Raw genomic sequence first — 12,875 nt, forward strand, 5'->3', positions numbered from 1 at the left:
TGGGCAGCCGAGTATTCGGTGTAGGTGGACTCTTTCCGGACTCAGCCGGGCCAAACACACGCTGAACTCCACTGCTGTGTAAATAAAAAATGCATTTATAAAGCTTCGTTGTCAAACAAGTTTTGTTTCAAGTGGAACTTTAAAATTTTGATTAACGCAAAATCTAAACTGGCATCTTTCATATGATCTCTGCAGAAACGTAAAAAAAAACCAAAATTCACTCAAAAGTTGTCATTTTTCATGTTATTCCACAATTTCTAGAACAGAAGTAGTCCTGCATTCAAACTGTTTTACAAAGATTGTTTTTTTAATTTGAGATTTTATTCAATTTGTCTTGCTGGTTGCTGGAACATGAAACTTAAAAAAAAAAAAGAAAAAAAGATGCGACAGAAATTCTTCATCATCAAAGGAAAAAGGTGAGTTCCTGAACAATCAGTTGCCATGTTGTTACTGGCTTCTACGTAAATAAATCACTTCATCYTAATAGGCTAATGTAATTATTGTTGGCCAAGATACAGAGTGATGAGAATTATTATATATTTTTGTAAAAAAATAACTGAATGTCCAAAAGCACAACTCAGCTGGGTGGGTAGGRGGACAAGTATCCACACAGTTCACTCTGTAACCTAAGCATCATCAGGTTTGTCTGCTGGTGGKCCACACGGCTGAAGCATCTTCTCCATTAGGTTGAAGCGAACACGTGCTTTGCTCTCATTCTCAGCAACAGAGAAGTAGTTGAGCAAGTCAAAGTGTCCCATATAGGAGCAATAAGAGTCACGGTGCTGGTTGACCAACCATTCCCACTTGCTGGTGTCAGCATGTCCTGTACCGATGTACTTCGACTGGAGATGTTCCAGCTGGCTGTGGATGTTGTACCGGTCGGTCATTCTCACGGAGATGGGTTCGTCAGAGTCTGGGTGGGAAGAGTAGCACATGTTAGCACTGATGCACAAAATCAGATGATTTTGAGAGATCACTCCCCACCCCCCACCCCCACACACACACAAATGTCCAGATGCTTTTCTAAATATATAAGAATGATGCATCAGAGTATTTTTTTTAGCTCCTTCCCTGAAATTAAAGACTTAAAATGTGCAAAAACGCAGTTCGTCAGCACAAATGTATTTTATTATTTAGGTGCTCCACTTGTAATTCATGCACGTTTTGTTTGAACCATGTCGATTTACAATAGCAGCTACTGTCAATCTGTATGTTATTGTGCCTTGTACTTTAGAGCAGAGGTTCTCAAGCTATTTGGGTCTGAGGACCACTTACAAGGGCGAAAAAAATTTCCAGGGACCCCCTCATAAACCCCATGCTGTTTAAAAAAAAATTATTGTCATTTCAACCCCTAAATGCCATGGGAATATATATTTTATTAAGTGTATTATGTTTGTTTTATTAGTTCATTGTTCTCCATGCATTTTTAAAAAATAAAAACCAAATTAACATTTTAGTAAAAAAAATTTGAGGACCCCCAGGATACCTCTCACGGACCCTTAGGGGTCCAGGGACCTCAGTTTGAGAACCTCTGCTTTAGAGAATAACGTTTACAACTGTGCGGAAAAAAATTGATTTTAGCAAGATTATTGGAAATGTTTTAACATGGTTTATGAGTTTAGGTGTTACAAACACACAAGTCAGTAGTGGTTTACCAACGAAAAGAAAAGTAATAAAAAAAAACCATACACAAGCACTGATCAGTACAAAACAACAGTTATCGTCAACTAATCTAACTCTGTAATTGTAAATATAGCTATTTTCTTTATGTTTGTGATAAAAAAAACGTTTTTTCCCTAAAACGTAGCAAAAACGATTTAATTTAATTCAATCAACGAGCGCTTTTGTCTCTGTATGCTAACATTAGCCTAGACTGTAACTCGTATGCTAACATTAGCCTAGCCTGAAACTCTACGACTATTTAAAGACTGTAACTTCATTGTGAAGCATAAACACCGATTTACGTGCCAACATATAATATATCAAAATCAAGAAAAAGACTTACATGGAGTAAACGCGTTCAAAATCGAAGGCAAAACTTGAGAAAAATATTCAACCTCGTTCGTCGCACGACAGCATCCGGTGTTACCGTGCAAAGTGGTCCGGATAGGAACAAAAACGTGAAAACTATGTTTCCGCTGTTTGGGAGTGTTATGCAAACACAAGCCACTTAGATTATTATTATTATTGGTAGTAGTGTTGTGCAGTTTTTTCAAATGCAATGTTTTGGTGAGGTTCTGTTCATTGTATAAAACCTGACAGTTAGAAGTTTCATGAGATTTGTACTTAACAACAACAACAACAACAACAATAATAATAATAATAGTTATTATTATTATTATTATTATTATTATAATAAATTATTATTATTATTATTATTATTATTATTATTATTATTATTATTATTATTATTATATATTTAAAAAATAAAATCCCTTGTTTGGTCTTTGTTAGAGGAGAAAGGTGACATTTGAACACAGAGTCATAATTTATTACCTTTTGCTCTATGTGAACAAACCATAGTAGTCTGGGGTGGCAATTAAACTAATAAAATATAATACAAATTATTTTATGTTTAAGCAGATGATTACCTTAACTAAAGAAATAATGAAGCTGCTAGATAACTTGTCACTCTTTTAGTGCCAAATTGCATTCATGTTCTGTAGATTTCCAGCAGTTTGTATCATTTTGTTTCCTTTGACTAATGTGTTAGAAGCAGGCTGTGAGGGTGCTGTGTTGAGCCTGCCTGCTCCTAGGAGTGCTATACGACTAATTTCCCCTTCCACATGCAGTTGGTCTTGTTCAAAGCACTGTTGCTACTGGCAACCATGACTGGGTCATGAAAATATAAACTACTTTGTTAGATTTGGCATCAGGAACACATTTTAAAATCCGACTGAGTTTCAGAAACAGCAGTATTTGTCTACACGCCTTCTCTTGCTGACTTCTGAACCTTTTTAATTCGGACAAATTCCTAAAAATCCAGCAGGTACAGTACTGTCTTTAATATGAATAATCTGGATTACGCACAAAACATCAGAAAAACAATTGTGTGTCTGTGTTATACGGTTAGTGTGAAACATTTTTTTTGTAATGATATTTTATAAGAAAAGGGAAAAGAATAAAAATGACTGGGTCAAGAACAGAGCCATGTGGAACCCCAGAAACTTTTATTTTTACTTTAAGTGTCAATAATTTTACACAGTTTCACATAATYACACACTTTGGTGTTACTGTCATTGACAAGGTTAATTATCACCACCTTCCTAAAATAATGGCCTATGTCTTTTTTTTGTTTGTTTAGAAATAAAAAGCTTAAAATGAACCATACAACATGTTTTGAGGTTTCTGACAAACTTGAAAAAATGACTAAGGCCATTATTTTAGGAAGGTGTTGTACCTCAATGGGTTCTCAAGAACAAATTAAGATGTMATAATCTTAAAGTTAATTTAAACTCCACCTGAAACAGGAAGTTTAAGTTTCAGAGCTAATTTCTACTTAAGRCTGGAAAGTATTCTTCCATTTCAAGATGATGAAATAAAATGTAAGCCTACTCAGAATATAGTTATTGCACAAGTGTTTAACGCCTAAAGCTAAAGCCAAAAACAAATAAAGCTGGGTGAAAGTCAGAAAAACAAACAGGCCCACATTTTGTAATAWTTACTCCTATTGTCTCGTTCATATTTTCCCATCATGTTCCTGTCAGCTTTTAAAACACAGTGAGGTCAGCCACAGTTCATCCTAACTGCTCTACAGCTCTAATATAAAATCTTATGCTGATGTCATGAAGTTTCATTATATTTCTCTCTTTTTTTAAGCTCAGTTACACTTTAAGAAGCTTGATTGTTCTCATGCTCCTAAATGGATTTATTAGCTGAACATCTCACAGCCCATCAGCACTGAATCAGTTTAATCCCACATGGCAGCTTTTATTCTCCTCCTCTGTGATCATTCAGGACACTGCAGATTACCCTCACGGTTAATACTTCACACAGATCCTTTTAAACTTTACACTGAAAAGTGCATTATTACTTTCCTGTGTTTACACCTGGTGCAGYAAATAACACGTGTTAAAGATAGCTTGGCCTTTTTGTGCTGCTAAGCTCTTTGTTTGACTGGTCTTGTTTTTTTTCTGTCTGATTACACAGCAGCTCTGCCAAACTGGTGTATTTTCGCCCCCATGAGATGTACAACCTTCCAAATTCAATTTTCTAAGCTCATTTCCATGCGCCAGCTCTTYTCTGTGGTTCACTTCCAAAAAAGAATCCTCACCGGTCGACCACTCCAACCCACCATCTCATTTTCTGCTCCTTCAGTTTTACTCAATTAGGAAATCTGATTAAAAAGCAACACTTTGACAGACAGTGTCAGTTTCAATTCTATTTTAAGAGCGATTATTTTTTTCTGTCTACTTGTCTCCATTTGAGTAAAGGCTTGGATTCAAACCAGAATATTAAATCTGTCTTCATATAATGCACAGGACAATTAATTAAAGCTTTTTCTGTGCGTTCTACATCGAGCATGTAAAACTATCAGATTATCTATCTATCTATCTATCTATATACACTCACCGGCCACTTTATTAGGTACACCTGTCCAACTGTTAACAATCGTTAACACTTAATTTCTAATCAGCCAATCACATGGCGGTAACTCAGTGCATTTAGGCATGTAGACATGGTCAAGACAATCTCCTGCAGTTCAAACCGAGCATCAGTATGGGGAAGAAAGGTGATTTGAGTGCCTTTGAACGTGGCATGGTTGTTGGTGCCAGAAGGGCTGGTCTGAGTATTTCAGAAACTGCTGATCTACTGGGATTTTCACGCACAACCATCTCTAGGGTTTACAGAGAATGGTCCGAAAAAGAAAAAACATCCAGTGAGCGGCAGTCCTGTGCGCGGAAATGCCTTGTTGATGCCAGAGGTCAGAGGAGAATGGGCAGACTGGTTCRAGCTGATAGAAAGGCAACAGTGACTCAAATAACCACCCGTTACAACCAAGGTAGGCAGAAGAGCATCTCTGAACACACAGTACGTCGAACTTTGAGGCAGATGGGCTTCAGCAGCAGAAGACCACACCGGGTGCCACTCCTTTCAGCTAAGAACAGGAAACTGAGGCTACAATTTGCACAAGYTCATCGAAATTGGACAAGAGAAGATTGGAAAAACTTTGCCTGGTCTGATGAGTCTCGATTTCTGCTGCGACATTCRGATGGTAGGGTCAGAATTTGGCGTCAACAACATGAAAGCATGGATCCATCCTGCCTTGTATCAACGGTTCAGGCTGGTGGTGGTGGTGTCATGGTGTGGGGAATCTTTTCTTGGCACTCTTTGGGCCCCTTGGTACCAATTGAGCATCGTTGCAACGCCGCAGCCTACCTGAGTATTGTTGCTGACCATGTCCATCCCTTTATGACCACAATGTACCCAACATCTGATGGCTACTTTCAGCAGGATAATGCGCCGTGTCATAAAGCTGGAATCATCTCAGACTGGTTTCTTGAACATGACAATGAGTTCACTGTACTCAAATGGCCTCCACACTCTAAAAATGAAATGTTGGATTTACTTAACCATGTCATGTGACCCCGTTCCACTTAACTGAGTTGAGTAAATTCAAAGCAACATACTCATGTTCTTTGGTTAAAAAACTGGTATATTGCTTTGAATTTACTCAACTCAGTTAAGTGGAACCAGGTCACATAACATGGTTAAGTAAATCCAACATTTCATTTTTTACAGTGCACAGTCACCAGATCTCAATCCAATAGAGCATCTTTGGGATGTGGTGGAACGGGAGATTCGCATCATGGATGTGCAGCCGACAAATCTGCGGCAACTGTGTGATGCCATCATGTCAATATGGAGCAAAATCTCTGAGGAATGCTTCCAGCACCTTGTTGAATCTATGCCACGAAGAACTGAGGCAGTTCTGAAGGCAAAACGGGGTCCAACCCATTACTAGCGTGGTGTACCTAATAAAGTGGCCGGTGAGTGTGTGTATATATTATATATATATATATACACTCACAGTATATGCATGCTTCATTTATTTATTTATTTTTCTCTCATATAATTGAAATATCTTGTCACAGCTGTGAGGGATAAATCCCCATTTCTCCCTCCTGCTGTACATCCCGCATACAATAAATCTTATTCCACTGGAAAGCATGTTAATGGCGCCACATTTGTAAGGAACACGCATTTACAGTATGGGAGGAGCAGAAGAGCTGAGTATGTTGGATGCGCATGTGGAAAATTTGCCAAATCCTCTTTGCCATTGACTAAACACTTATTTGCAACACGTGTTTTGAGCTTCTGATACCTCCAGGTGTTTCTCAGGTGTCCTGTATAAGATGCATTACCAAGAAGCCTTGTTACAACAGAGAAATAATCTTCCAAACACACATTTTCTTACTTTTTGTGCTAAGTTTATATATTTTTACCTTGTAAAAAAGGAAAATCTTCTCCTGTACTGGCCATTTTTATTGTTATTAGAGACAAATATATAGGATAAAGTCATTAAAGTGTAATCACTTTTTATTTGCAATCTGCAAATAAAAAGTCTTGCAACATTTTCATCTTTTCATCTTCTGTTTGCACACATACTGTATCTGTAATGATGCTCTCGTTCTCATGTTTCTAATTGTCAAAGAAAGTCCAACTGAATCCGTGATTTTTGATTGGCAATTAAAAATAGAAAGAACAAATGATACACGGATTCAAATGACTGAAATTTGGTCGACAAAGTTTTAAATTGTGGTCACTGTCAAAGCTTGATGCTCTGTTTTAATGATTCTCYTGGGAGTCTCAGTTTACTGCAGCTATTCACTAAAACGAACATCTAATGTCACCAAAATGAGCCGTGTGCAGTTCAAGTAAAAATTAACTCATTAGGTTCAAAGAAAAATATGCAGCACTGCCAGCAGCACAATCCATTACTGCATTCAGAAATAAAAGCTGAAACCGTAATTCAACAGAATGACCTGTAGCCCAGATCTGTCTCTTAAACAAAGATGACCACAGACTGTTGGAAGATCACAAAAAACTGCAAAATTTAGTGTCTTCAAACCCCAAAAGGAGACAATTCTTATGATAGAAAAAGTGATGCAATATAACAGTAACCATGCTTCTCTTAGCTTGGTTTCTGTGCGTTGCCCTCTTGAATTTTTAGATTTTTTTTATTATGCTTTCAGTAAGACTGAAAAAACATACTGTACATGTGCAATATTCATTCATCTGTGAGCTCTGCTGCTGCCCATGGAATATTGTTAGTACGTTTTTATCCACCGAACACAGTCTGACATAAAAAAAAAAAAACATGACAACTTTTAGTTTTTCCCCCTCTGTGGATCTTTATATACAAAAACACATTTCTACACATTTAGGATGTAACAGGAGCTGTTTTTGAATATACTGTATAACATTAAAATGTAACTTCAAACAGGAGTTGTGGCAAATTATGTGAAATATAATCTGCTTTTTTCTTTTTGAATCTTTGAGCTAAAAAAAAGAGAAAAAATATCTGACCACATTTAAAGCTGAAAACATTGAAGCTTCTCAGTTTTAAAAGGAAAAAAATGTGATCAACATTTTGATTAGAGGAAACAGTTGCAGCCTGTTTTGAAGCTCTCAAGTCCAAAGTGAACAGATTCTTCTCCTGGAAGGTGATACAGGAAGAATGAAGCACCAATTCAAGAGCACACATTCTCAAATATAAAGGTTTTTTTTTTTTTGGAAGTAGTAGGGGTTCGAATCATTACAAATTGAAAACAGCAGCTGAAGAAAAAGCACTGAACTTGTAGAGGGTATTAAACATTCCTCTGAGTTTGACCTGAATACCAAATATTAAGAGTTTTGCAACAGAAAAAAAACAATCTCTTCTTTGGATCTACAGATATCTTGTGTTTATTTTATATTATCATGCATATATTGCTTTTTCAGAACTCCAATCCATGGTATCATGGTATGTTTGTCAGGTTTCCAATTTCTTTCCAATTCTATTTGGCATCTAAAATGCAATAAATTAAAATTTGCATGTCTACCTACTCGAGAATTGTAACTTCTCCCATGAAACATATTCACCAGTCGGCTCAAGTATGGGCGTATTTGTGCCATACAGTTTTCTTTTACTCATGCATTCTGTAAACTAATCATAAAAGTTCACCATTTTAATCATTTTAAACGGTATTATGTAATGAAACATTTATAATAAATTTGCTTCAAATGTAATGCTAATGTATTTATGAATCATTGTAAAGTCATTTTTATAAAAACGCTCATTTCTAAATGGATAATTCTCTTATTTACTCATTCCTGCAGAGATATGGTTTAAAACTAAACTGCATAATGTTTCAGGATAAACAGAATTATTTAAAAGAATTCCAGATGYTCAGAGTGACCTACAGTCCTCTGAGAAAATAAAACAAGGGGTTTAAAATTTGTCTTTTTTTTTTTTTTTTTACAGAAAACAACTTGAGAACACCACGATATGTTGCCTAAAAACATTTATATTTGAGCAGCATGGCTCCTTTTTTTTTTATCAGCGTTTAAAAATATCTAGAGGGGAAAAAAACATTAAAAACATACACATTGTGTCATATTTGCAGTAAAATAAATTTCATCGTATGCACATGCTCAATACACATTATGTACAACAACAACAACAACAACAAAATCAAATATATCAACATAAACATGAATGAATACTGTTGGTTGTTTGCCATCGCTGTACATCTTTTTGTTTTACAACCTCCGCACACTGAGAAGCAAAGAAACTGTCGTTTTTGTTTTTTCTGTTTGTAAGAATGACAAGTGTTCGGGAGAATGGAGGGCTAAGAAAAGAAAAGCAAAAGAAAAATAAAACAAAACAAGAGTTTTGGATGATGACGAGCCCAAACTGTCAATCACTCATCAACACAAATCTCCCGAGATGAAACAGAAAAAAAAGCTCCACCGCTTATATTCAGCCATTCGCACAGTAAGAAAACATATTTAATCCATCCTTTTTACACACTGCTTTAACATGCAACCTGAATATTTGGATTTTTATCTTGACTAAATTATTAGGTGGCTGAAATGATAAATTCACACTAAAATCCTCCTGACTGCGTCACCTCTCTGCGTTTAGCTAGGAATATAAACAAAAACTTTATTCAGTAATAAAATAAGTACATATTTGCTTTTTTAACCACAATATTACACCCCCCACCCCAAAAAACCCTTAATGACTTGAATTCAAGGTGCATGTTACAGCACAGTGTAAAGAGAACACAAGCTGCAAACTACAGCCCTCTGGTAAACATTTGTTGGTATTTTTACTGTTCTTTATAGCTAAAATGAGGTGGTAAGACTAAGAAAATGTGTTCAAGAAAAGAAAAAGAAGTATTTGTCTACTTCCTGCTGCTTGCCTCAGTGGTCAACAGCGCCAGCACCCTACTTATAAAACTTTCAGATTAAGCTCCCCCAACAAACTCAAACCTGTCAGCAAACTAAGTAATCAATAAATAAATCCCTGCCTTCTCTTTGGCAACATCTCCTCTGTGTCAGAGGCCCCTGTCAAAAGCCTTAAATAAAAAACGCCAGTAAAAAATAAGACATGTTCAAAACTACTTAACGCAGGATATATGATGGTTTAAATCACTATGGATTATCTGAAGACATGTTGGGGAGTTAGAATTACAATGGGGGTGATATCTATTATATTCACTGTTCAAATGTAACACTTTCACAAACAGCTCCTCCTTCTGTAACTTTTATGATATAATGACCTCTAGTGGCAGTCTAATTTTAATAACGAGCTACAGTGTATTTGAGTTAATGCAGAGAGGCACATCGAACCGGAACAAACTGCCTCTCCTCCTCCTCCGTTTCTAAACACAGGCACTGACATCAGCACAACAGCCTCCAATCATCCCCATTTCCTGTTTTCACGAGGATGTCCATATATGGCCATTGTAAGCTTCTGACAAGGCATAACTTGGCAAGCAGACTTACTTTATAGTACATTTTGAGCCACATTAACAAAACAAAGCCAATGTATCTTTTCTCTCTCACAGTGACCTCTCGATGCAAGGCCTGAGGAGAACCCAAAAAACAAACAAACAAAAAATACGAAATAGTACTTTACAATAAATAAAAGGTTCTATCCAGCGAGCTATACACAGCACTATTCTCACCATAGATATGTGCAAATGTTCCATTGCTGCCTTCAAATGGCCTTAAGACACGCCTGCAGCTGTCATTTTAAAAAGGCATCGCCAGAAGCCACAGATCTCCACCTTTTGAATCGCTGCAGCAAGAAAAGCAAAGTTGAAGCAAATGTAAAACCTCTATTAAACCTCCAAGGAGTCCACACACGCAGCCTTGTATCTGGCTCACCTATATCAACTGCAGCCATGTTTAATGTTGTAAATAATGAAAACAACTGAGCTTTTCTTGCTACGTCCATTCAAAGTGTCTTAGGGAATAAAAAAGAAAGAAAAACAAAGGTCAACTGGATTCAGAAGCAGATGGAGAGKGAGGGGCTGGAGGACAGCCAGGACCTGCAGACCACCGAGCTTCTGGTTTGCAGCTCTTTATGGTCGATGGAATCTGAAGAAAAACAAACAAACGCATGGACGTTTCTCATGAATACAGACGACAGACAGTCAAACAGTCACAACTGAAGCTCTAAATTTTGTTACTTAAGCATTTTACACTTTGTGTCAGAAGCAAAATCAGAGCTGACAGGTTTTTTTAAGAGTTTAAAACTGTGTTTAAAGTAATCCTGTCTCAACATCTGCTGCTACCGTTTTAGGCTATTAATGATTATCACACAAAACCTGGTAAAAAATATACAATGCAATATGAATTACAACTTCAATTTAAATATTGTAAAATTTCAAATGAGGAATTTGTTGATGTTGTTGATCAGGGGCAGATTGGGCTATCAGGAGTGCTACGGTCTGTGGAGTTGAAAAAATGTATCGGAAAACTTTTGTCCCTACTAATGCCACATAAATTAAATCTCCCTGTTTGTCCCTCACATCCAGCAGAGAGGTGCTCAGAGCTGAGGCTCTACCTCATCATGTCATTCATCTGTGGAACATAAGCTGTCAATCACCAGGGGTGCCACAAGTGGGGGGTGGCCGACGAGGGTTATGTCCCCGACCCACCAAAATATTGCTGACCCCACCAGTTGGACTTCTGGTTGCCATCTCAAACTGTGTCGCTTAAAACCTTTTTATTCCAAACACTGCCTCAGTCTGTCTGCGTGGATCTTATTTGCCATGTAACGGCCTCCATTTCGTTTAAATGAGTCAGCAGTTGCAGCTAGTCATTTTTTTCTCGCGCCAACTTGTTTGTAAAAGTCTGCAACACCTAAATGTTTTTAAAAAGATGTGTAACCAAACACTTCAATTAATCTTATAAGTACTAGGGAGCAGATTTAAAAAAAAAACCTAAATGTCCAAATGCTGAATTTGATGTGAAATAAATGAAGGTGATTTAATATCAGCCTATTTCACAACAAATCACACAATAAAACCTGAAAAAAAAAAACTGAAAAAAAGTTGCTTCTTGGTAAATCTAAACATTAAAAGTTAAATTTTGTGCATTGTTTCTTCTAATCGGTTGCCTAGGATTTTAAAACTAAAACATTAGTAAAAAAAAAAAAAAAAACTAAAACTAACATATGGTACATTTTTCTTGTTTGCTGCAGGAGGTTACAGCTGCTGCAACAGTAGAGCCACAGTAAAACAGATATTAGGAAAAGCATCACATAGCTGCTTCAGAGATGTGATTTATTTTTTTTATTTGTCTTTACATCAAAAGGTTTATTTGCAGTTTTCTCTTCGTGCACTCACCTAATGCCGCACAAGTCTAATAACGTTTGAAACAACCTGAACCTCACTTGAACTCGGAGCCTGCAGCTAATGAACTAAAGCTGACCCATCATGACTTTAATCAGGACTGTGGGGAAAAACCTTAGGAGTCCAGAATAACATACGTATTGATCAGTGAGAGCTAATAAACAGCAAGACGGCGAGATCTGCCGAGACAAATGACTAATAAAGCTTCGGAGTCGGGTTAAACGGAGGAGGCCGTGGACTTCATGAGTACCTGGTGAACTGCTTGCTGTCTTCGTGAACCTCCATCTCGCGGCTCTTAAACTCATTCAGCTCCTTACGGATGGCAGCCTGAGGCACAGAATGGACACACACGAAGGCAATGGTAATGAAATCTACAAAGAGAAAAGGGCACCTGTGTCCCCAACAACACAAACACCAGCTTTTCACACAATTACAGATGTATGTTTTTTTTCTTTTACAATGAAACTTGTTACAAAATATCGGATTTGGGTCAAAATATTTTTTAAGATTGGGTTTGATTCATTAGATTTAGATCAGTCAAACTCATTCTTGACGAATGTTTATCTTTCAGAAAGTTTGAGTTCACTTTATTATTTAAAACACTTCAGTAAAAATAAATAATAAATCCATGTTTCATAATTAAAACTAAAACACCTTTATGTTTTATGAATAAAAATGAATCAAACTTGGCTTTAAAAAATGCATATAGTTCAGAATTAATTCAAACAATCCAGTTAAATTAAGAATCAACAAAAGGAAATGTATTAGGTCCATAACCACACGCTTCACTGAAACATAAAAACTTTATCAAAAATATATATAATTTCAAAACACTGTTGTTGTAGGACGCTGCCATGAAAAGTAAGCAATCATGCAATTTACCAGTTTGTGAATCTGTTTAAATTTCTTGAACCACTAAACATAATTTTATTAAAATCTCAGAAATGACTGAATAACTAATTCATTTTTTGGAGTCAACATCGTTCAAGATGACCGCCACAGCTCAAGTAAAACATTAAAACG

At 36.6% G+C, this 12,875-nt stretch overlaps 2 protein-coding genes across 2 annotated transcripts in view; both read right to left on the minus strand.

Annotated features, from left to right (window-relative positions):
* Window positions 1–228: 228 nt before the first annotated feature.
* On the minus strand, window positions 229–2,114 carry sf3b5 (splicing factor 3b, subunit 5). The gene is made up of 2 exons (XM_014034358.1): window positions 2,006–2,114; window positions 229–913 (listed from the first exon to the last, which is right to left on the minus strand). Exon 2 carries the CDS (start codon window positions 885–887, stop codon window positions 627–629), a length of 261 nt encoding a protein of 86 aa, XP_013889812.1. The 5' UTR covers window positions 888–913; window positions 2,006–2,114; the 3' UTR covers window positions 229–626.
* Window positions 2,115–7,162: 5,048 nt separating this feature from the next.
* Window positions 7,163–12,875, minus strand: part of phactr2 (phosphatase and actin regulator 2) — a 59,910-nt gene continuing 54,197 nt past the window's right edge. The window contains exons 12-13 of the mRNA XM_014013203.1: window positions 12,103–12,179; window positions 7,163–10,593 (exon numbers count right to left, since the gene is read on the minus strand). Of these exons, the coding sequence (XP_013868657.1) occupies window positions 10,578–10,593; window positions 12,103–12,179 (93 nt within the window). The 3' untranslated portion in view covers window positions 7,163–10,577. The remainder of the gene's footprint in view (window positions 10,594–12,102; window positions 12,180–12,875) is intronic.

This window comes from Austrofundulus limnaeus, unplaced genomic scaffold (assembly GCF_001266775.1).
Source record: "Austrofundulus limnaeus strain Quisiro unplaced genomic scaffold, Austrofundulus_limnaeus-1.0 Scaffold0, whole genome shotgun sequence".
Lineage (NCBI taxonomy): Eukaryota > Metazoa > Chordata > Actinopteri > Cyprinodontiformes > Rivulidae > Austrofundulus > Austrofundulus limnaeus.